This window comes from Harpia harpyja, chromosome 2 (assembly GCF_026419915.1).
Source record: "Harpia harpyja isolate bHarHar1 chromosome 2, bHarHar1 primary haplotype, whole genome shotgun sequence".
NCBI lineage: Eukaryota > Metazoa > Chordata > Aves > Accipitriformes > Accipitridae > Harpia > Harpia harpyja.
In genome coordinates this window covers 33,876,656-33,902,521 of record NC_068941.1, presented here as the reverse complement: position 1 = coordinate 33,902,521, position 25,866 = coordinate 33,876,656, and the positions used below count along the sequence as shown (strand labels likewise).

The window sequence follows — 25,866 nt, the reverse complement described above, 5'->3', positions numbered from 1 at the left end:
CCCTAGCACCATGCTTCCTTCTTCCCCACTGGATGAGAACACACATTTTGTCCATACCATTGCAAGCCTTCATGTGTGCCATGTGCGTTGACCAATGCTCCAGCAAGGCCTCCATCGGGAGCAGAGCTTCTTGCTTTTGGACTGTGCTGAAGGCTTATCTTTCTATGACTAGTAGAAACCTGCCTGTTGTTTGGTTTAAAATCTGAGTAGAGCAAATCTTATTCTTCCTTTTAGGATGCATTTCTATAGTGCTGGCTTACTTTTCTTTCCTCACAAAATGTAAATAATTGGCCTGTCACAATTCCATTTTGTCCCTCATCCTAATATGCAGGAAAAAACCCTCATTTTGTTTTGTTTTTACTGGAATGACAGAGTTGCAAGTTCCATTTTAGTTATTTTTATATTTAAATACACTTATACTTAATTATCTTTTTTTATTTTTCTGAATTCTTATTTCTACAGTGAAGATCGTCACAGTTCAGACTACTAAATCATCCCAACCACATCCAATCACATTATCTGACCCGTCTTTTAAGAAGCAGCAATCATTATTGCTTTGGCAAAATAGTAAGATACAGTATTTCCAAATGTTTTTTCTTTGACATATTGCTTCGTCCATTATAAGATATCTCCTTCCTGTTCATCCTGCTCACGGCTCAAGACTACTTACACTCCAGTGCTGCGTCCCCTGTGCCCAAAAATACAGTACTGGCATGAGGTATTGCCTAGATACCTGTCACTTCAATGAATGAAACCTGAAGGGAAAAATGAGCAGAAGGGAACAATGGGAGGTATTCCAGACTCTTCCTGATGCACATGTAGGCTGACATCATTGGATCTAGTCTGGATTTTCCCTGTGTGTGTGTAGCTAGAGGTTTCCTCTGTGTGGTAGGCCAGGCCAAGCCAGAAATTCACCAAAACCACCCACTCATTACCAAAAGCATACTGAAAAAAAACCCAACCCCAAAACATGCCAAATAAAAAACAAGTATCTTACTGTGTAATGACAGAAAGAGGAACAGCTCATGATGGTTCAGTTTTTCACATATTTCAGTTGGACACTGTCTCTGCAGCATGCAAGCGCTTTACAGAAGTAGTTCTTTGACTGAAGTCCAGCCTCCTGCAGATTTGTGGTTTGTGGTTGATTGCAAACTGTGAAGGTTTTGTCACGCTGAGACATCTATAAAGACTGCCTCTATGTGGATTTTCCGTTCTCTAATAATGCTTGAATTCACTCTGCAGCCTTTCCTTCAGTTCAGGCAGAGCTGAGTATTTGTCTCCTCTATTTTGGACACCCACATTCCTGAAACTGATACTTAGCAACTTCACCTTTGAGATCTTTAAAACCTTTGACAAATTTCACTACAATCAGCCACAAGGCATTAAAGTTCTGGTGGGGAAGGGGAACACAGAAGTTCAGATGGGCAAGAAGCACACACCCATGCGTGAAGTGCAGTCAGACAAGCTTTGCTTCCTTTGGAAACCACCTTAACACTTGTTTCTTCCAGAAGGTACTTTCAGTTTTCCTGTAATCCTACTTTAAGGGGCAACTGTGGCTCCTCCTGGTGGGTCTGGCCCTTATTTTGAACTTGAAAGATGCTACCTTGCCCAATGGCTCTGGACTAAATTTGATGGCCGGCATAGCAGTGAGCTGAAGTGTTTGCAGTCTCTCTCGCCGGCCACTTTGTCTCACTTTTTTAGGATTTGGTTTTCCGCTGTGCCACGTCAAAAAATAAATATATGGCATGGTATCACAAAGGTGTTAAATCACACCGCACCAGAACACCTTCCCAGCAGGGCACTGAAACTGTGATACTATGACAGAGATCTCCAGGGAATTATCTCCCAGGCGCCCGTCATCCTCAGTGGGCTTTCCACCAGACGACCTGGGCTCCCTGCTGCGGCCTCACACCAAACCCTGAAACTCTGCCGAGGTGGAAAGGCTCGACTGCCGCCTCATTTTCTCTCCACAGCCAGCCAACTTCGACGGTCGAGGGCTCTTACCGCGTCTAACGGGGGGGTGGGGTGGGGGGTGTGTGTGTGTGTGTGCGCGCGCTTCAGCGGGGGTTTCCCTCACACTCCCGCCTCAGAGGCGGGCGGCGACGCTTCCCGCCAAAGGGGAGATGGGGGGGACCGGAGCGGGCGGCGGAGCCCCACGGCCGGGAGGAGCCGGGGGCGGCCCCACGCTTCCGGCCCGGCGGCGGCGACCTCAGCGGCCGGGACAGCGCCTTCTGCCCCGGGGGAAAGCGAGCGAGGGAGCGAGCGGCGGCGGCGCCATGCGCCCGGCAGGTCGGTGAGGGGCGGCGCGGCGAGCGGGGAGCGGGTGGGGGAGCGCGGGCGGGCGGCGGGGGCCGTGCCCGCGAGGGTGGGCGGGGGTGTGAGGGTGGGCGCGCGCCCGGCCGTTGAAATCAGCCGTCGGCGCGAGGGCGGCAGGCCGCCTCTGCCCGGCCGCCGTGTGGTGGCCGGGGGGCAAGCGGAGGGGCAGGGCTGTCAGCCGAGCACAAGCCCTGCACGGGTAGGCCTCGTGGGTGAGGAGGGTTTTTGTGGTGCTCGGCGTGAAGGAGGGCTTTGCCGCTGGAACGGATGCGGCGGTTTTCTCCAGGGCTGCCCGCGGGGGCTCGGGGGGCTGTCGGTGAAGGGCGGAGCCAGTGGTGTGCGGTGAGATTCCTGTGGAGAAATGGGATGCGCTGCTCCCGGGGGAGTGCCTTTGCTTCCCCGGCTTGTTGTCCAAGTGTTGTTTTGCAGAGTGGAGAAACCTGCGTGAGGTGTTCTCTGCTTTTTCCTGGTAAAGCTGGGTGCTTATCGGGTGCATACCCCATTAGTATGGCTAGTCCAAAAAAAATTTTTTCCTTTTGATATTTCAACTCATGTTACCTGTTTGCATGTTTCTATGACAAATTATGTTAGAGTTTTTATTGAGGTGGCTGTTCTTAGTACCTCAAGACAGTTTTAGATAACTTTTCCTTGAAAGTAGTCCTCAATTGCAAGTGGTAGTCAATGCGCCTATTATGGTGTCGCAGTATGCAATGTAACTTTTCCGAAGAGTGGGAAGTCTGGCACCAAAAACTTAGGAAGTGAAAGAATAAAAGTTGTATGAGCAATGCTAATTCTGTCCTACATGTATATCCACTCTGGGAGAGTCTTAATTGGCTAATCACGTGCTGTGTTATTAATTAAAAATTGATCATCCTTTTTCAGTCTCTCAGCATTCAGTTTGGAATCTAGCCTTATTTTATACTGTACAGCAAAACCTTGCTAGACTTTGCACAGAAATATTAATTTCCTTATTAATGTGTTTTCATTGGTGCCTCAAAACTGTTAGTGTATATTTTGTTACTCCCTTGGTAGTATTGGAATGTATTATCATCCCATTTACTGGTGGAAAAAATTGATGAAAATATAAAATTACTTATGAAGGTCACATGTAAATCGGAGGCAGTCCTGAATCCGAACCAGGAGCCACTGACTCCTTGTCCCTGTGTTCATTCTTCCCAGTCATGTTTCCTTATTCACAGAAATACTGTGTATTTACTGCTCCTGTTTTCTTCACATGCATTTGCAAGGCTCAGCAACACTTAAATCAAACCAGTGACTGCAAAGCTGGACACTCAGTAAAAGGGAAATGAAAGATGTGCAGCCAGATGCCAGAGGTTTGACTTGTTTGCAGCAGGGAGCTCAGCTTTATCTTTATGACTGTTCTATTAGCTGGGACAATATGTTATCCTTGTTTTATGAATGAGGAATTGAGAAAGAGAGCTCTGAAGGCCTGACTCTGCGAAGGTGACTCAATGCTTTGGTTTACTGTTCTGGTTCATCATTTTAAATTACTACTTCGGATGTCAAGAAGGGTTTTTTTCAGAGTACCTAATATTTTGTATCATTTTATAACATCAGAGTAACCATATTAGATATTATCAAATGCAGCATTCTAATGACATTAGCATTGCAAGCCATCTCTACCTACTACTCTCATTATACAGATGAAAACACTAGAGAAGAAAGGCAGATTGACTTTCTCAGCTGTTGTATAATAAGTTAGTTGTAGATAAAATATCAAAACTCAGGACTGCTTTGCTTTTTACCCAAGGCTGGCTGTAAAATGGATATAGTTATTTTACTAGTATCTAGCCTTTGATAGATAGGATTTTCTATTTAGACTCAACTTGCAGTATTGCAAGCTTCTTTAAAGAAAAAAAGTAGCATGCATGAGCAAAACCACATGTTTAATAGCATTTCTAAGTACGCATGTACTACCCCAGTTACTAGGCAAACAGGTATTTCTAGATGTGAAAGGTCAGTTGTAGTCTGATAATCACAGACATTTGCGTAGTGATCATTTTATATAAATGACAGTATACTATTGTACTTGACCTGGGACATCGAGTTTAAAGTCTGGCTTTTGGTGAATAAAGGCAGTCAAATCCTAAGTATGCATGTGAAATTGCTGGAGTAATTGCTGAGCAAATACATAAGAGCACCAAAGAGGGATGGCTGGTTTCCCAGCTGCTTGCAGTCAGTTCCACACATTGGCAGGGAAACAAGTAACTGTAGGTTCAGCCAGCAGTGAATATGCTGGCCTTCTACTCTGTCATCATTTGTCATTTTTTCATTTATTGCTCTGTGCAAGCCTCATCCACCTGGGACCTCCATGCATAGAACCCTCTCTTGCGGTTTTACCACAGCACCAAAACTTTCTTTCCACAATGAGAAAAGGTTTGTTTTCTCCTCATGGAACGCTAGCTGTGAGGTATTGAAGTTGCTCTGGGTTGATTGCCCAAGGCCTAGTCTAGCTCAAATCTGAAACTATTTGGGACGCTTGATGGGAGAGACAGACTCGTTGTTACTTGTCAGTAATTTGTAGGAAACCCTAGCCTAGACTTCTTTATGCAAATTCCATTAAACATGCTGTACCTAGCAGAGATAAAACATTCGTAATGCATGATCCTCGATGACATCTGTCTTCACTTGAGACAGGAGGCACTGCCAGGATAACTTGTTAATGGCTATGCCATATTTGAATTATCACTCCTCTCCACACTCATGAACATAAATATCATCACTGAGATCTTCCATTTTGTGCTCTTTATTTACATGATGTACATTTCTGTGCCTCCAACTGTTTCTGGGACAGTCTTTATATGACAGACCTTATGTGAGGGAATCTAGCCAGTGAATAGACACAAATAATACTTGATTTGTGTTTTTGTCAAGAATTGGGGATCGCTTGAATTTTTAGTAGCCTTAAAAAATTTTAAGCTCCTTCACTTTTGGGGACAAAATAGGTCGTAGACCATGATTTGATGCAAAATCTAAGGGCCCTAGTGGGGGAGTTTTGAAGCAGATTCAGCAATAACATCATAATGTGAATAATTAATATTACTAATAATAAAGTGTTAGTAATTTGAGTATCAAAGAAGCCAGTACTGCAAAAGCTGCTGTCATCTGTTTACTGTCTTACTATTCTGAAAGGAAGTTCCTATTTTTTATTATTGATGAAAGATTTTGATATTTCTGCAGTGAGAAACAAAAATATAATATTTGGATATTTTAAAGCTGAAATCTGTCTCCTTAAAATGTAGAAATGGAAATCTTCACCATGGATAAAGAAGTTATTCTGATGTGTACTCCAGATGCAACATTTTCAGGCGAGTTTGTTGGCTAGAAACTAGACTTTTATATTTTTAAAAAATATTGCATGAGGAAAAAGAAAAATGGGATCCATTAAGCTTTGAAACTCCAGTACCTTATAATTAACACAAAGCTGTCATTTGTCTTCAGAAGTGTTGGGTTGCTGATTCAGATTCAAAAGTTGATCCTAACAAGATGTTTTGCTTATGCTCATCCTCTCTGGTCTCCCTTCTGTCGCAAGCAGTGATTACTGAAGCTTGCATACAAGCAATTGACCACCCTGTCATGGGTTTGGCTAGGACAGAGTTAATTTTCACAAGGAGTTGTGAGGGGACACAGCCAGGACTGAACTAACCAAGGGGGTATTTGATACCGTATGACATCATGCTCAGTATATATACTAGGGGAGCTGGACCGGGGGGGAGGAGGGATCATGGCTTGGGAATGAGCTGGGCATCGGGTTCCAGGTGGTGAACAATTTCATTGTGCATCACTGGCTTCATATATTCTTTTATTAGTATTATTGTTATTATTTCTTCTCAACTTGTGTTGTTCTGTTAAACTGTCCTTATCTCAACCCACGAGTTTTTACCTTTTTCTTCTGATTCTCCTCCCCATCCCACCAGGGGCAGGGAGGAGTGAGTGAGCAGCTGTGTGGTGCTCAGTTGCCAGCTGGGCCTAACCCATGATGTACTCATATTTGAAAAATTGTATCACTGATGCCACAATAAAGGTGAAAGAAAGAGCAGCGATCCCACTTTCTGAAAAGAAGAACATTTGTGTCCAGGGACTCAAGAACCACAGTGTCACTGTTTTCCTTTCTGTATATCTCAGGTCTTTGAGCATTTTGTTAGCTCATATACTCCATTATTTGCTTGTAGGTAATAAAGAATGTTTTAACTCCTCTACATAACTCCTCTAATAAGCTTAAGTGCCACAATGCAAACGGCAGCAATAGCTTGTGATATAATGATATCCTCCTGGGAGGCCTAGTCTTTTCTGGCTATCATCAAAAAAATAAAGTTGCTCTGACCTTTTGTATAAATTAAAATCAGACTACAACATGATCTGTGATTAAACAGCTAGGTTTTATTAAATGTAAACAAAAATAATAAGTTCAGAATGGTATTTTTAATATCTAGGCATTTTGAAACTGCTGTGAAGATAAGAAGGGAGTCACAAATACCAAGATCTAAATTTTAAACTGGGATCTATTTCATGTGATAATATTGAGGATTATTTAGTGTTTATTGGCTCCCTGCATAGTAAGAAAGCAAGGCTTTGTATTAAGCCACAGCATATAATTTATGCTATCACAGGCCTGACAGTTAAAGCAAACCGGTCTTAAGCAGTCCCATCATTACTTTGTTTTTCAATGTTTCTGTGAGTCTTTGTGTACAATTAAATAAAATAAGACTTTGACATTGAGGTAGTTCAAGTAGAGGTATAGCTGAGTTTGGAAAGCACCCTTTTGCTTTCAGATCACATGCTTAACAGCTGTAAATGACTTGAAACTTTATACAGGTGTTTATAAATAGCTACAGTTTGTGGCTATGGTTCATTGCTGCTTGTAAGCTTAGGGGTGATGAGCAGTCATTTTTATTATATGACCAATTGCCAACTACTGACTCTTCATTATTACCAAATATTACATACTATGAAAAACAAATTTACAACAGTAAGTACAATTCATTTTAGTAGTATCTTGAAATCACTTTTATGATAAATGAGAAATTGCAACATATCTATATGAAATAGTTACTGCCGAACTATAGTGTACTTGGAACATCAGCGTTCAGTGATACTCAGTTACTACTTTCATCAGAGAACAGTGTTATACTAGTATACCATCTGAGCATTGATTCAGAGCGTTCAGACCCTGAAGTACATTGTAAAGTATACTGCAATTAGTAAAGGAAAGCAAACTTCCTTCTTCCTTCCTTTTTGATCATGAAGATAGTATCAGTGTACTTAAAAAATATGAGTAAATGACAGATGTTATTAAAAAAGATGGCAAGATTTTTCAAAAGCATGTAGTGCCAAGTAGTTCCCATTATTTTTTGGAGATGAGCTTTTTTTGAAAATTTGAGACAGACAGTTCATGGATAGATTTTCTGAAATGTCCACATGTTTTTTAAGAGCCTGTTTGTTTACCTTCCTTGAAATACTTGGGATTTTTCTTCAAAATACTTAGGAATTGCTGTTATGCTTTACCACAGGTGGATTTGTGAGTACTCAGTCTTTTTGAAATAGTCTTGGATGGGTAATGTGGATATTGAAAATATGCAGGTCTGCAGTAAACCTGAATGTTAACTGATCAGCTGCATGAGAACTTTCAGGGCAGTACCTTTCAACTTGTGGGGAAACAAAACATTAAAAGGATAAAAATACATTTATTTATTTATTTCTATATTTATTTTGACTTGCTTCTGCTGCCTGTTCATAAAATTGACTTGAACATGGTTGTTAGAGTGGTATCTGTCTTATTTTTATGTAAAATTCTGGAAAACTATTGTTAATGTTCAGGCACATGTAGAAGACACATTTGTTTCTTCTATCAGGTCAGAGCAAAAATGGTTGTGAATACACTTATAGGTCTCACACTGTTTTAAGCAAATAAAATGTAATTCTGGCAAGGGCAGAAAGGGTCAAATATTCACAGTGCTGTAATAGTATGAAAAAAGCAAAGGGTAAGTCTTCATACAGCAGTCTTTTGCTGTGCATATAGACCCAAAACTAAATCTAGAGAAAAAAATATGATAGTCTTAGCAATAAGAATTCACTTGGATGAGATGCTGCGCGGAAGGATTTTGTTCTTTTCAGTATTTATGGTAGTTCATTGAAACTTGTTATATTATCTCGGTGTTGACTGACTCACTTTAAGACTATGGTAATATATTTAAAAAAAAAAGAAGAAAGATAATAAGATGTCCTAAATTAAACAGCTTGTCCAAGAATGACATAGAAAACTAGGAATGATACCCAAGATATGAGTGTCTCAATGCTACAAACCCAAGACCCTTATGTCTCTAAGTAAAAAAAAAATATGATGAAGATGTAGCAGTAAAATAGTAATGTTTGCTTTTAGCTGGAAAAAAAGAAAAATTTCAAAGCCTATTCAAGTTTTTGCAGCCTTTTTGAGCATCTGTGGAGAATTTGGACACAGTGGTGGTTTACAATGGGCAGTGCAGGGCTTAGCTTTCCTGTCCAGAGAATCTCTCAGAGGATGCTGAAATGAGAAAGGAGGTGGTTTTACAAGCATATGTTCCACCTTGTCCTCGTTTCAGCTGGGATAGAGTTAACTGTCCTCCTAGTAGCTGGTACAGTGCTATGTTTTGAGTTCAGTATGAGAAGAATGTTGATAACACTGATGTCTTCAGTTGTTGCTAAGTAATGTTTAGTCTAAAGTCAAGGATTTTTCAGCTTCTCATGCCCAGCCAGCGAGAAAGCTGGAGGGGCACAAGAAGTTGGCACAGGACACAGCCAGGGCAGCTGACCCAAACTGGCCAAAGGGGTATTCCATACCATGTGACGTCCCATCTAGTATAGGAACTGGGAAGGGGGGGGGCGGGGGAATCGCCGCTCGGGGGACTAACTGGGTGTCGGTTGGCGGGTGGTGAGCAATTGCACTGCGCATCATTTGTACATTCCAATCCTTTCATTATTACTGTTGTCATTTTATTAGTGTTATCATTATCATTATTAGTTTCTTCTTTTCTGTTCTATTAAACCGTTCTTATCTCAACCCACGGGTTTTGCTTCTTTTCCCAATTTTCTCCCCCATCCCACTGAGGGGGGGGGGAGTGAGTGAGCGGGCGGCTGCGTGGTGCTTAGTTGCTGGCTGGGGTTAAACCACGACACACCTTCCCAGTGGTCAATGCAGTAGTGGGTTCCTCAAAACAGATATTAAGAGTAGTGGGCTCTTCTTGGAAATGTTGTCTCTAGCATATCCAGCTGTCTTGATGTACTACCCCATAGTTTTATTTCTACAGCTGATATCTCTTTTTGTATGAAGTACAGATTCATACTGCAATATTTCATTGTTATTATTGATAAATATAACATTAAAATTGGGAAATCAAAAAAGAAAAGCAAGCAAAAACAAATGGGTGAAAAATTGTTAAAACTTCATTGGTGATCTGTTGGCATTTTAAATATTTCCTTTGCATGCGGTAAGTGTGATGTGCATGTGTTTGGGTGAAAGTGTGTAAGTATATACCTAAGGATGTTCTTTAGAAAAGGGGAGTGGGGATTTTCATAACTGCTGTTGCTTCTGTTTAAGAACTAGAGACAGTTCATGCACAACTATGAAGCTGAAATGCAATACCTTTGTCAAGTTCCATATTTTTCCCTCTGTACCTACTGGTAAACTTACTTCAAATGAGTTGCTGAATCTTGCAGGTTTTCATAGCTGAAAAAAAGAACTGCAAATGTTTTCCCCCTTTTCCACTAGAGTGTCTCAGTAGATGTCTTTATTTCTTAATTCCTTCATCTTACAAGAAAACTTTTCTTCCTCTACCTCTGAAGTCCATAGGTCCTCCACACATTTCTTGTTCTTCTCTTTGTCCTTGTGAAACATACTCTAACAGTTTCCTGATTTTGCACATGAGTTTGGGGTAAAGACTTTGGAAAGAATGAGGAGACTGCATTCTTATAAGGTTCTCCATTTTACTCTCTCTATTTAGCAAAACCTCTTAAAACCACAAGGAAAACATCCATCTCATCAGCCAAGTGACTTTTATGGCTGTATCTGGTCTTTCTGCTAAAGTGTACCGCAGCTTCTGTCCAGCTCACATTCTTGGATTTCCTTTCTATGGAAACCAACATCAGAAGCAGGAAGGAAAAGAGGTTTTCATGGATGCCCGAGTTTTGCCCATACACCAAATTAAGGTGCAGCTGAATAGTGCAGATGGATCTAGGAGCTAATACCTGATCCGAGATACCCTACTCGACGTACTGTATTAACCAAATAAAGGAATCTTCTTACAAGAAATAAAGATGATGTCAGACTGGAAGATGAACAACACCGCCCCCCCAAACCTGACTGAGATCCTGGCAAAGGTGCTCTAATGCATTCAAGTCCTTGTGTGACAATACACATACATTTCAGTTCATGCCTTGACGTACTTTACCCTCCAGGTTTCTCAGTGTTGGGGAGGTGCATGCGTTCTGTCTCTCAAACAAAGCAAGCTATTTCACTGCCAAAATGTAATGAAGTAATGATATTCTCACTCACTATTTATCATTATACTTTCTTCCAAATAAAAAAATCCCCCAATATTACATTTTTTAGTTGTTCTGTATGACACAGGGGGGAGTGTTAACTCATGAAGAATAAATAATTAAAGTTTGTTTACTGTAGTCAATAAAAAAGTGGTGGAGGTTTGGGGGTTTTTTTTAATATCGGTTTAGAGGTACAATTGAAGTAGTAAGCATTATTTATTTTCTAATGGAAAATATGAAGAATTCTAGAAACTTTTGAAAAAATACAAAAATGTATGGAATGGCATTTATGAATTGAACTTTTAAGAAATTGAATAATATATATATGGTAAACATATTTTCATATAGTGCACCCTTCTATTCATAATTTTCTTTTATTCATGAAACTTTTACAGTTTAAATAGCTGAAAGGAAAAAATGTAGTGTGTCTGGAATGAATTGAACAAGGACAATTTAGAGCCGTTTGAGGACTGAAAATAAAAGCCCCCATCTTAAGTAATGCTAGTGTGAGAAATGAAGGACTAAATACAGTACAGGCTTCAAAGCAGTTTAATGCTAATGTGATAGCAGGCACTAAATGAAAACAAGCAGTACTTTTATCAGAAGCCACAAGTGTGGTGTTCCTCTGATTTAGTAAGATGTATGTGATTGGAAAGACTTGGGCACTTGCTCTTTGTTAAACTATAATATGCATGACTGAGATTTTTTAAAATTAAAAACATACAAACAGCAAAACACAGATATCTTCTGACTTTGATTAGCATCCTTTTACAAGTATGAAATACAGTGGGAAACTGGTAGATATGCAGTATTCAGTATTAAATCCTTCACCATGTAGTGATTTCTCTAAGGTTTTGTTACTAAGATTTTTTTCAAGTGTTTGCAATAGCATTCACATAGTTCAGTTATGACTTATAAGCATGTAACACTAGCCAGGAGCCTGTACTTGAGCATATGTATGAAAAATCCTAAGAAGGTGGCCAGTGTAATTAACAGTGTACAAGCAGACTGTGTATACCAGAACAACTTCTTCCCATTATAAGCTCAGTTTAGCTGAGCATTTAAAGAGAAGCTGGCTCAATCAGATCTGACATATTTACAACTTTGGAGCTGACTTTAAAAAAAAAAAGAAGAGCCCTCTGAAAAATGACTATTTGATCATCATTTTTTCTCAAATGCCTTTTGTTTGTTCAAGGGAACGGAAATAAAAAAATCCATGTGATTTAAGAGTCTCAGTTCACATTTACTTCAAAGCAAGTTGATTAGAATCATAGGATCATAGAATGGTTTGGGTTGGAAGGGACCTTAAAGGTCATCCAGTTCCAACCCCCCCGCCATGGGTAGGGACACCTTCCACTAGACCAGGTTGCTCAAAGCCCCATCCAGCCTAGCCTTGAACACTTCCAGGGAGGGGGTATCCACAATCTCTCTGGGCAACCTGTTCCAGTGCCTCACCACCCTCACAGTGAAGAAATTTTTCCTTACATCTAATCTAAATCTACACTTTCAGTTTAAAGCCATTACGCCTTGTCCTATCACTACATGCCCTTGTAAAAAGTCCCTCTCCAGCTTTCTTGTAGGCCCCCTTTAGGTACAGGAAGGCTGCTATAAGGTCTCCCCAGTCTTCTCTTCTCCAGGCTGAACAACCACAACTCTCTCAGTCTGTTTTCATAGGAGAGGTTCTCCAGCCCTCTGATCATCTTCATGGCCATCCTCTGGACTCAATCCAACAGGTCCATGTCCTTCATATGTTGGGGGCCCCAGAGCTGAATGCGGTACTCCAGGTGGGATCTCACGAGAGCGGAGTAGAGGGGGAGAATCACCTCCCTCGACCTGCTGGTCACGCTTCTTTTGATGCAGCCCAGGATACGGTTGGCTTTCTGGGCTGCAAATGCACATTGTCACGTCACGTTGGGCTTCTCATCAACAACACCCCCAAGTCCTTCTCCTCAGGGCTGCTGTCAATCCATTCTCCACCCAGCCTGTACTTGTGCTTGGGATTGCCCCAACCCATGTGCAGGACCTTGCACTTGGCCTTGTTGAACTTCATGAGGTTCGTGCGGGCCCACTTCTCAAGCCTGTCGAGATCCCTCTGGATGGCATCCCTTCCCTCCAGTGTGTCGACTGCAACACACAGCTTGGTGTCACTGGCAAACTTGCTGAGGGTGCACTCAATCCCACTGTCCGTGTCACCAACAAAGATGTTAAATAGTGCCAGTCCCAATACCAACCTCGTGAGAAATACCACTCGTCACTGGTCTCCACTTGGACATCAATCCATTGACCACAACTCTTTGAGTGTGACCATCCAGCCAATTCCTTATCCAGTGAGTGGTCCATCCTTCAAATCCATGTCTCTCCAATTTAGAGACAAGGATGTCATGTGGGACAGTGTCAAATGCTTTGCACAAGTCCAGGTAGGTGACGTCTGTTGCTCTTCCCTTACCCACCAACGCTGTAACCCTGTTGTAGAAGACCACCAAATTTCTCAGGCGTGATTTGCCCTTAGTGAAGCCATGTTGGCTGTCACCAATCACCTCCTTATTTTCCATGTGCCTTAGCATAGTTTCCAGGAGGATCTGCTCCATGATCTTGCTGGGCACAGAGGTGACACTGAGTGGCCTGTAGTTCCCCAAGTCTTCCTTTTTTCCCTTTTTAAAAATGGGGGTTATGTTTCCCCTTTTCCAGTCCGTGGGAACTTCCCCAGACCGCCATGACTTCTCAAATATGATGGATAGTGGCTTAGCCACTTCAGCCACCAGTTCCCTTATGACCTGTCGATGCATCTCATCAGGTCCCATGGACTTGTGCACATTCAGGTTCCTTAGATCCTCAAACCTGATCTTCTCCTATGGTGGGTGGGTCTTCATTCTCCCACTCCCTGCCTTTGCCTTCAACAACCTGGGCGGTGTGGCTGTGTTGTGGTTTAACTTGCCAGTGAAGACTGAGGCAAAAACATCATTGAGTACCTCAGCCTTCTCCATGTCCCAGGTAACCAGGTCTCCCGCTTCCTTCCAGAGAGGGCCCACATTTTCCCTAGCCTTCCTTTTGTCACCGACGTACCTAGAGAAGCTTTTCTTGTTGGCCTTGATGTCCCTGGCCAGATTAAATTCTACCAGGGCTTTAGCCTTCCTAACCTGATCCCTGGCTGCTCAGACAATTTCTCTGTATTCCTCCCAGGCTGCCTGTCCTTGCTTCCACCCTCTGTAGTCTTCCTTTCTGTGTTTGAGTTTGTCCAGGAGCTCCTTGTTCATCCATGCAGGCCTCCTGGCGTTTTTGCCTGACTTCTTCTTTGTTGGGAGGCATTGCTCCTGAGCTTGGAGTATTAACCAGCTTGCTTGGGCCCCTCTTCCCTCCAGGGCTTTATCCCATGGTACTCTACCAAGCAGATCCCTGAAGAGGCCAAAGTCTGCTCTCCTGAAGTCCAGGGTAGCAAGCTTGTTGTGTGCCCTCCTCACTGCCCTAAGGGTCTTGAACTCCACCATTTCATGGTCGCTGCCAAGCCAAGGCTGCCCTTGAGCTTCACATTCCCCACCAGCCCTTCCTTGTTGGTGAGAACAAGGTCCGGCATAGCACCTCTCCTTGTTGGCTCCTCTATCACTTGGAGAAGGAAGTTATCATCAACACATTCCAAGAACCTCCTGGATTGCTTATGTCCTGCTGGGTTGTCTCTCCAACAGATATTGGGTGGTTGAAGTCCCCCATGAGGACCAGGGCTTGTGAACTTGAGGCTGCTCCTGAGGCCCTCATCCGCTCCGTCTTCCTGGTCGGGTGGCCTGTAGCAGATCCCCCCTATAATGTCACCTGTCCCTGCCTTCCCTTTAATCCTGACCCATAAGCTCTTGGTCAGCTCCTCATCCATCCCCAGGCAGAGCTCCACGCGCTTCAGCTGGTCATTGACATAGAGGGTGTCCTCCTCGTCTCCCCAGCCTGTTGTTCCTAAAGAGCCTGTATCCTTTCATTCCAACACTCCGGTCATAGCAGCCATCCCACCACGTCTCCATGATGCCAATAAGATCATTGCCCTGCAGGCATGTGCACGTCTCTAATTCCTCTTGCTTATTCCCCATGCTACGTTTGTTTGCGTAGAGGCATTTAAGTTGGGCCCCTGATGAAGCTGACTTACTGGCTGGAGTGGCTGGAATTCCTTTGTGCTGCTCTTCAGGTGCTCTCCTGCTGACCTGTGATCCCTTTCTAGGCTCTGGGCATTCACTGCTGGCACTGGCATCAGACTGGTAGGAGTGGGATGGATTGAGGTTCCCCTCCCCCAGCAACTTTAGTTTAAAGCTCTCTTCACCAGCTTGGCACGCCTATGGCCAAAGATGCTCTTCCCCTTCTCTGACAGGTGGACCCCATCTGCCACCAGTAGACCACGTTTCTCAAAGCGAGTCCCATGGTCTAAGTAGCCGAACCCATGGCTGTGGCACCAGTCCCGTAACCATTTGTTGATTTGCCAGATTTGACTGGCTCTTTCAACCCCCTTCCCTTTGATTGGGAGGACTGATGAAAAACTACCTGTGCTCCAGGGTCCCTTACCGCCGCTCCCAGGGCTCTGTAATCCTTCTTGATACTCCTCAGACTGCTTCTGGCTGTATCACTGGTGCCCACATGAAACAACAGCAGCAGATAATAGTCAGTGGACTGTACAAGGCTTGGTGGTCTCTTGGTGACATCCCTGATACAAGCCCCCAGTAAGCAGCACGCCTCTCTAGAGAGTGTGTCAGCTCAGCAAATGGGTGCCTCTGTACCTCTCAGAAGAGTGTCACCTACTATCACCTGTCGCCTTTTCTTAGTTGAGCTGGTTGGTATACAGGGAGCAGATTGGGCTGCCTTACTCAGCTCCAGTCTCTCCCGATGTGACAGGTCTTTCTTCTTCAGTCTGCAGAGTGGTGAAGCGGTTCTGCAAGGGCACCTCAGGCTTCAGGGGAAGTCTCTTCCTCCTGCTGGTCCTTGCCATTGCAAGCTTCCATTCTTGGCATTATTGGCCCCTCTCCCTTCCATGTGTGCTGATGGGGGAGTTTTTGGCTGTTTGGCCGTGGGCTGTGGGTCCACTGCAGCCCGAACTTGGAACTAGCTGTCTAACTCCTTCTCAGCCTCCATGATGTCACGACGCCTTCTCGCTGCCTCCTGTAGCTCAGCCACTTGCTGCAGGCAGTCCTCCACCCGGGCACACCTTTTGCAGGCAGGTCTGCTGCCTGCCTGTCCCTGCCCGAGGAGAAAGGTCTCGGCACTCAGTTACTGCAGCCTCTCCCTTCAGCAGCTCCGTCTCGGTGGAGGCATTGGCCACCGCTGCGGTAGATGGTGCAGACCCCCCCAGACGGAGCTGCAGCCTGTGCTCTCAGAGGAGTGCCCACCATTCTGCCTTGAGGGTCAGGTGGCAAGAGTGCCCTTGGCCTGCACAGATGGTCACAGAACGTTGCCCGGTTGCTGGGTTATGTGGACTTGAATCCTCTCCACTCGGCCAGTGGAATGCCCCTCCTTCAAAGAGGCGCCCTCCCTGTGTGCCCTCCCACAGTAAACCAGTAAAGGCCTTTAAGTAAACCAGATAGACCATGCAACATCTTTATGAGTGTCTAAATGATCTTAGCTATGTCCAGGAAGTAATTTCTAGCAGCTTAATCTTACTTTTAATATCTAAAGATAATTTACATTTCAAATTTACCTGAATCTTTAAACAGTATTTTTAAAAGGTAGGGCTACATTACCAGAAAATTTAATAAAGATTGAATCAAAGAATAGAAAAAGTCTTGCTTGAAAAGGATGTTCAGTATTATCTAGAAAATCCAATAAAAATGCAGAAAACTCAATACACCTTTTTGCCCCAAGATGTCTGCTACTAGAGCATTTCACTGAATCTCCAATTGCTGTATACTTCCTCCCTGTAAAAATGTAAGGCTAATTCCCCACCCTGTGTGTGTCAGTGTAGCTCCATTTAATCAATGAAGCCGTGTTGCTGCACATGATCAGAGGAAATTTTGTCAGTGTTTTTAATCAAAACTTTTTTAAGATTTTCAGACTTGCATTCTGTTTTTGTAACACCGTAATCTTATCATCAAAACTCCCAAATTTATTTCTCTCCCTTATCAATTCTGTTCCCTGTTCAAGATTAACCATTTTAGAGGAGCCCAAATCTAAGTTGGCCTTTGTCCTGGTTTCAGCTGGGATAGAGTTAACTGTCTTCCTAGTAGCTGGTACAGTGCTATGTTTTGAGTTCAGTATGAGAAGAATGTTGATAACACTGAAGTCTTCAGTTGTTTCTAAGTAGTGTTTAGTCTAAAGTCAAGGATTTTTCAGCTTCTCATGCCCAGCCAGCGAGAAAGCTGGAGGGGCACAAGAAGTTGGCACAGGACACAGCCAGGGCAGCTGACCCAAACTGGCCAAAGGGGTATTCCATACCATGGGATGTCACATCTAGTATAGAAACTGGGGGGAGTGGGGGCGGGGGAGATCGCTGCTTGGGGACTAACTGGGTGTCGATCAGCAGGTGGTGAGCAATTGCACTGCGCATCGGTTGTACGTTCCAGTCTTTTTATTATTACTGTTGTCATTTTATTAGTGTTATCATTATCATTATTAGTTTCTTCTTTTCTGTTCTATTAAACCGTTCTTATCTCAACCCACGGGTTTTGCTTCTTTTCCCAATTTTCTCCCCCATCCCACTGGGTGGGGGGGGAGTGAGTGAGCGGGCGGCTGCGTGGTGCTTAGTTGCTGGCTGGGGTTAAACCACAACAGCCTTGAATGCATGAAACAGTCTGTAATGATTGAATTGGAGAAAAGATATTTCTGTGAAAGTTTAAGGCAGATCCTACATTTATCAGTTGGGAAACAGAAGTATTTTCTGCTTACAGGGTATGTTCAGGACAGTTTCATTTTAATTTTCTTGTAGCGCTCTTGCCAAGCTATTGTCAGTTAGTTTTCTACAAGAGTTTAAAAACAGCTCTGTTTCATTGGCAAACTTGCAGCCTGTATTTCAACACTGAAGCTTACAGAATTCATTAAAATGGCAATCCATATTCCTGTATTTTAGCTTGCAAGTAGATAGTGTATACCATAAATTTTGTACTCCCACATGCTGTTAAGTCCATACTGTTCACGGTGGATGACATGTATAATAACCATTATTATTCATTTTGTACACAACCTCTTCTTTAAAACATGCCTTAAATAACATCATAAAAAGGCAGAAGCTGGGGCAACTCATTTGTTGGATTTAATGTTTTGGAGACTTCCATGAAAAGGTAGTCCTTTTTATCAGAAATCAAGGGTTGAACATTAACCATATTTAAAATATTATAAAAGTCAATTACACTATTTATCTCACCACAATTATGTCACAGATGCGCATTGTAAAATTTAAATTGCAGAAATGTACATACTCTCCCCAAAACAGTCTGTTTTGCTTAGTACACTGAAAAAAGCAAATTTTTCACACTAATCTAGGGAAAAAAAAAAGGCTTGCCTGAAACAATTCAGTACTGGATAAATGATAGTTAAGAATCTAAGTCTTTATTAAAGGAGTAGGAGTCTTTAGAGAAGTGTTTCCAAACTTAAATTCCTCTCTTTTTTTAGGTTTATGTTTCTTACTGGAAGATCAGATTGATGAAGTTTCACAAGAGGTTTAAGCAACTGTCATTTTTTGAAAATGACTCTTGAACATGTTGTTTTCTTTCCGGATATTTCCATTCTTAGTATATTGTTAAAGTCTTGTTCACTGATTTTTAATGTCATAATAAGCATTAAATTTAATAAGTATTTCATTTTGTTGTAGTCCTAATTAGCCAATCCATGTACCTACAAGTGTGTTAAATACTACAGGACCATATCGCATTGCAGTCTGTACCAGCTATGGATTCAGTGAAAGTGGCTATGTTCAAAAGTGTCACTTGAGTAACCTGCTTTGGTACAAGTGTGCAAGAGTGAGTGGAAGCTCAGGTGCATGCTCGTGTTACTACGGTTTAGCATTGAGTGGCTGTGGCCAAGTCAGCGAGCTCTCTCAGGACTTTGTTTCCCAGATGCTTTAAGGCCGCTTCCATACCAGTAAATAGTGCTCCGTACAGAAGGGGATTTGTAGTGGCCAGCAGTAGGTGCTAAGAGAGGCTGAGAGCCATGCAGGGTACATGGAAGGGAGCTTATTTTGAACTCGCTCTAGTCTGGTCCTATGGCATTAGCAGGGAGCACACATTAGGTGTGATTCTGAAGCACATGTTCTGCTTTACTTTCATCTGAAAGGGATGCAGTTTATGAGCTCCAGGGCCAGTCAGTAAGGTGGAACAAAGCCTGGTAAGTGAGAACAATCAGATGATTTGTTTTAAAAGTATACTTATGGTCTTGACTGTATATTAATGTTAACTCACTCTAAGCTGTTGCTGCAAGTGGCAACCTTCCCCTCCCATTAACTTCAGAGGCCTGAATTTATCCCATCCCTCATCTTCCCTTTTGTCAACAGACGTGTTCGGGCAACTGCAAGGCAAAGCAGGCTGGGGAGTTGATGAAAGTGGTGAAAAAAAAAATAAGTTGCCAGGATGGGTATAAACAACTGTATAGTAGAGGTGTGTAGGACTGCCCCTTCTGGTAGCAGTGAGATTTTTTTAAAGATATTTGTGCAGTTATAGCAGTAATCTGCAGTAAATGGAAGATGGAGCATGGGTGGTCTAAACTTCAGAGGAGGAAATGTAAGACTGCACATTTTATTTCATATCTATACCAAACGCAATCGGTTATTGCTGAGCAGCTGGCACGTGGTAGCATGTTAAACTGTGGTATCTTGAGGAGTCTTAGATTAGACACTAATAAAATGTATGTACAAAGAAGTTGGTGATAGACCTATGACAGCATCAGTCTGTTTTCTTTTAAGATTTTTCTTTTTCTGGATATTCAAGAGGAAATTAAAAATTTGGTTATATAGATTTGGTCGAACAATGAGGGGCTTGATAATGTAAAAAGCAAGATGTTTCATAATTCCTAGGTCCTGTCCTATCCCCCTGTCATGGTTTAAGCCCAGCTGGTAACAAAGCACCACGAAGCCACTTGCTCACTCCTCACCCTCTCTGGCCCCGGTGGGATGAGGAGGAGAAAATATAAAGAAAAGCTCATGGGCTGAGACAAGGACAGGGAGGGATCACTCACCACTTACGGTCATGGGCAAAAGGCAGACTCAACTTGGGGAAAAAACAAACTCAATTTAATTTACTACAAATCAAAACAAGGAAACTGAGAAGTAAAACCAAACCTTAGAACACCTTCCCCCCACCCCTTCCTCCTTCCCGGCTCAACTCCACTCCCGGTTCTCTCCACCTCCTCCCCCCAGCAGCACAGGGGGACAGGGGATGGGGGTTGTGGTCAGTTTGCCACAGGTTGTCTCTGCCCTGCTGCCCCTTCCTCCTCAGGGGCACGACTCCTCACTCTTCCTCTGCTCCACCGTGGGGTCCCTCCCACGGGAGACAGTCCTTCACATGAACTTCTCCAACGTGAGTCCTTCCTATGGGCTGCAGTTCGTCATGAACTGCTCCAGCATGGGTCCTTTCCGCGGGCCGATCTTCAGTCACAGACTGCTCCAGCACGGGCTTTCCCATGGAGTCACGGCCATCTTTGGGGCATCCCCCTGCTCCGGCATGGGGTCCTCCCCGGGCTGCAGGTGGGCATCTGCTCCCCCGCTCCCCTCCGTGGGCTGGGGGGGGACAGCCTGCCGTCTCACCACGGGCTGCAGAGGCATCCCCTCCTCCACTCACCTCCTCCCCTCCTTCTTCACTGACCTCGGTGTCTGCAGAGGTGTTCCTCTCACATCCCACTTCCCTCTCCGCTGCAGGTTCCCCTTCTTAAATCTGTTCTCCCAGAGGTGCTACCACTGTTGCTGATGGGCTCGGCCTTGGCCAGAGGTGGGTTTGACTTGGAGCTGTGGAAGCTTCTGGCAGCTTCTCACAGGAGCGACCCCTGGAGCACCCCCGCTACCAAAACCCCGCCACACAAACCCACAACACCCCGTCAAGCTTCTGAGTTTTACTGTATTTGAACTACACAGGTTCTCTGACTGTAGTGAGATAAGGTTTAATTTGGTCTCAGAAATGGTTCAAGAAGGATTTGTTTTCACTTTCTATTCTGTACCTTTCTAACTAGAAATGGAAGATAGTGTACTTGAAAAGCTAAAAGTACTGGTGAGATACTTTTCTTCTAGTTTACATAATTATGTAGACAAAGTTTTCCTGTTTCTATCCAACAATGAGAATATATGGCAATGACAGTAAAGTATGGTATGTATGTATGTATAGTATGGTAAATCTGTTTGCAAGAACCTGAACATACAGAACTTCCAACTGGTTCATTTCCAGGAAGCAACCCATTTGGTCAAAGGCAGTAGTAGTTATATTAAACCATTCTGTGAGGGCTATCCACTAGAGGAGGACCCCAAATGGATACCTAGGTAACTCTCCAATTTGGTCCTATTTTAAGACTGGTAATAATTCAAGATTTTATATTTTGCAGAGGGGAAAGATAATTGCATGTGTTAAACTTATACTGAGAAGATATGCTTGCTGGAAAAGATGTCTTTTGAATCTCATGTAAGCTTTAATGGTATTTGGGCATTTCGGTTGATTTTGCAATCCTGTGGGTGAATTGTGCGAAGGCAGGCTTGCACTCATGTGACTGACTCGATTTCTTTCTGTCTGATGAGCAGAAATAAAAGTAGTTTGTTATATAGCTAGTATCAAGAATCTTTGTCTTAAGGCAGTAGAGAGGAAGCTGAGGTGGGTTTAACATAGCGAAGTCAGCTTTCTACTGAGGTTGTTGCTGAATGTTTTATTTAGCTTGGTTTCAACTCACTGTTAGCTCTGTCATTGCTCATTTTATGAAACTACACATATTTATGTAATGATTTTCTACTTCATTTACTTCCTTCTGTGTGCATCATTAGCATGAATGCCATTAAAAAGGCCAACACAAAAATATAGTGTTTGTCCAACACTGATTAGAGATTTGTCTTGAGGGTTTGTTGTTGTTGTTACTGTTTATGGTTTTTTGGTGACTGTCACATATTTGTCAGAAAGGGACAAAAGAAATGAGCTGAAACCAGAGGACACTTTCTTCTACAGCCTCATAGCTTGGACATGTTATACATCAAATAGAAACTGCTTTTCACACTCCCTTTAATTTATGGATGAATGCTCAAGTAAATGAGATGCATAAAAAAAGGATTTAAAACCAGTCTGCAAAAGCAGGAGACGATCAAGCCATTTGATTTATGGGGTGTCAGAAGCCCTCCCCGGATACTCTGCGGACTTGTGGCAAAGGAAACATAATAGTTTTAGAAACGTAAGGAAGTATGGCTGAGACACTGGAACAAGTTGCCCAGAGAAGTTGTGGATGCCCCATTATTGGAAGTGTTCCAAATCAGGTTGGATGGGGCTTTGAGCAGCCCGTTCTAGTGGAAGGTGTCCCTGCCCATGGCAGGGGGTTGGACTAGATGATCTTTAAAGGTCCCTTCCAACCCAAACCATTCTGTGATTCTGTGACTGCTCTAAGAGAGTTCCACCAGACAGATTTCTTGTGTCAATAATAATCTGTAACTTAGGAACTGTTGGGATGTCATCTATGGTTAATTCAGTGTATTTGACCATGTTGCAAATGCAGGGAACACAGAAATCTCTGAGCAGAAATTGCTGTAAGTGGTGCTATTTATTGAAAAACATTGTCATGTAATGGTGATTGTCTGATGATCGGTGTCTGCCAAGTCCCTGGTGTACAAATTACACTACTTAATGTGTAAGACATCTTCCTTGTGTTTGATGCAGCAGTGCTACTGTGTGACCTCCCCAGATCACAGCAGTTGGAACCACAGCAACTTGCCCAAAATGTTATTGCTTGCAAGATCAGTGCTTTCTGGTTTGTTGTATACGCACCATTTTCTGAGGTGTGTTCTCTTATGATAGAGGTAAATGTACTGGATTTCATGAGACTGTTTGCCCTAGCACTAATTAATATCTGCAGAACATGTTTTCCATTCTATTTCTTATTTTAAAGGAATTAGAGATAAGAATTTGCGAGAAACTGAATTAACAATGGAATCAAAGGTGGCAGAGAAAAAAGCAACAGAAGGCAGAAGAAAAAGCAAAGTTGAATTTAAACGAGCAGAGTTTAAATGTGGTCATAAAACCCAAAATCCCTGGGGTAAGTCAGGATGGGCACATCTAGAGAGATCCTGGTAAGAGAAACACTGGCACTAAAAAAAAATTAAAATAAATAAAAGGATACTTTGGTCTACCCTAACAGTGACATTTTGAAATTGAAATTTTTTTAAATGTTCCATGTTTATAGAAGTATAGGAGGTGTACCTTGAAATAGAGAACTGAGTTCTGACCTCTATATCCCCTGTTCATGTTTAGTCTTGTTCAGTAGAAATGAGAGCCCCTGTCCATCAGTAGGTATTCAGCTGTGGATGGATAAGGCCTCCACAAGCGAAGATACTGTGATAATCGTTACCCTTGCACATGTATTCACAGGACAGATAAGTGAGAGAGGCCAAACCATGGAATAAGGCCATACCACTCTTCAGCAGAAACAGCCTTTTGGGCATACTGTTAGCTTTGTCAGGTATCTTTCTAGTCTACCTGGCTCAGGTCCGTGCTGTGGAAAGGTACCCCAGGAAGTTATTTGGCTCTGTGTTCCCATTGTCACTGTAGGGAAGGTCAATGAAATTTCTTTGCAGAGAAAGCCCACAAGATCAAACCTAAACTCATCCCATTTGTAGGAAAATTGTTCCTCTCTGTAGAACCTCATTTTGCCCACTCCAGACCTCACTGATCTTAGTGAGAAGAATGATGAAGATGTGAGGCTTGATTTTATACAGATAGAGCAACTATTTGTTTTCACACACAGCTTAGCAATTAGTGACAGAAGGTACATAAACAATGACAATGTTCTTATTACGTGCTAGTTAAATAGGCATTTGAGAATAGAAGTGCAGCCGCTCTGCTGGCTGATACAGTGATGGCAGGAATGTCCCATGCTTTAGGATAATTGCTTTAATTGAAACAGGTGTGCCACAGCACTGCAGCAATTTAGCTACTTCGTGATCTCACTCTAAAGTTTACAAGCAGGCTTTTATAATTTTCATTTCCATTAGTGGAACATCTCTGAGAAGCAACATGACTGACTTGAAAACATTTTCCATTATCTGCAAGTAGTTGTAAAGTGCTTTCTGCTGTCCTTCCCACGATGAATCCATTTTGGCTTGCTTCAGGGGATTTGCCTTGCAGAATTCCAGCAACCAAGAGCTAGAGATGCATTTTGAGATACATTTACTGGATGCGTGTCAGGTGCGCTGACTGGGAAAATCAATGCCTTCTGGATGGGTGAGGGGCAGTTCGTTATGCTAAGGCCATTGAGTAGTGCTGAATTAAATGTTCTCATACTGTTTCCAAATGTTAAATTGCAAGGGTTGTTTGAAGTGCTAGTGAAACTTTTTCCATAGTTCCTTATTATATCATTGTAAGTGATCAGGGCAAGCAATATGAAAAGATGAATGGCTGAATCTTTGTGAAAAGATTGCAAAGGGGCCAAGAGACTGAAGGTGTTTTGTTTCTGGAGTCTCGTTTGAACTGGTATGTATGCTTGCTGTTCGCATCCTACATACAGCTAAAATGGAAATGAATCTTATTGAGATTAGAAGAAAGGTTTTGCAAATCTCCGAGCAAAGAGGGGAGCCTGGGTCTCTTACGCTTCCTTATGTTTCTCATGCTCCATTTTTTGTCACTGTCATGACCCTTGACTATACCCATAGTTTTATCCTACGGGGTGAAAGGAATATGGGGAAAGGGAGAGCAGAGGAGATACCTCAGAGGGAGAACATTTTCCAAACCCCAGCAGTTTTAGAAACCATGGACTTAAGACTCTCTAGATGAAGGCAGCATGTTTCTGTGGGATGAGAACTCATGGGAGAATGTTATGCATTCACCTTGGGTGACATTTGATTTGGACAGTGAAACTAGATTCTTAAGATACATAAAAGTCTAATCAGATGAGTGTGGTCGACTTCTAAAGACTTGAATTTCCCTACCTGGCTCTTGCCTGAAAAAAATCTACTACTTCTTTTTGTGTTAAGTTTTTAGCATGGGAAGATACTCATGGTTATCCTGGAGAGTGTAGGCTGCTATTCACAAAAGAATTAAAGATGCAATGGATGTCCTTCTGTATTGCTTATGTTGCCCCAACTTTTCATCCGTATATTACGAGAAAGTGAGCAAGAACTTCCATTCTGTGCTTTTCCACTTATCCTTTGAGATATTCAGCAACTGTGTTTATTTTAACAAATTTTTGCTGATGGACAGTAGCTCATTACATACTGACAGAGTTCATACGCTTCTTTCTCAAATGTGTTTTCCTTTTAAGACTGCCATTTAAAAAAAAAATAAAACAACCTTCCCTTCCCCAAGTGAGGACATCTGTGACAGGAAGAAATAAAAGGGATTAATTTTCTTCTTTCTCTAGCAATTGATCCTCTCCTTTCTCAACATAGTGTTTGAGAACAATTTGAAAGGGAGTTTTTTTTCACACAGATATCAAAAGCTAATGTGATTGAGGCAAGGATTGTAAACAGACTTGGATTACTTATTAAGGTTGACTGTGGCAAGCTTGTTGTGTGGTTATAGGAATTCCTGGGCAACTGAGAGAACGACAGGGAATGGCATTGTTGTGCTCCAGTACCCTAACTGGAGAAGGCTGTGGATGACCCCAAGAAATATGATGTATCTTTTGGTTAAAACTTGGGTAAACATTGGTGTTCAAGTGTCACTGTTTTTTACCAAAGCATCCTAAGGCAGTGGGACTGTAGAGCCAATTTTTAAACCCTAGCCTAATTGAAATCAGCCTTATTTAAGTAAAACAAAGTATGTTAATGCTGATTTGCTGGAAACAACTGTAGTAAAATGCAGATATGTAGAAGTAAAGCACATCATCTACAAACATTAAGCCTTTAAAAGGAGGGGAATAAGTTGGCATCTGTGCAGAGGACTTGCTTTTCTG

The 25,866-nt window shown here is 42.7% G+C and overlaps 1 protein-coding gene across 1 annotated transcript in view; it reads left to right on the top strand.

Annotated features, from left to right (window-relative positions):
- Positions 1-2,207: 2,207 nt before the first annotated feature.
- The window catches only part of BANK1 (B cell scaffold protein with ankyrin repeats 1), a 162,316-nt gene continuing 138,657 nt past the window's right edge, over positions 2,208-25,866 (top strand). The window contains exon 1 of the mRNA XM_052775516.1: positions 2,208-2,289. Coding sequence (XP_052631476.1) covers positions 2,277-2,289 — 13 coding nt within the window. The 5' untranslated portion in view covers positions 2,208-2,276. The remainder of the gene's footprint in view (positions 2,290-25,866) is intronic.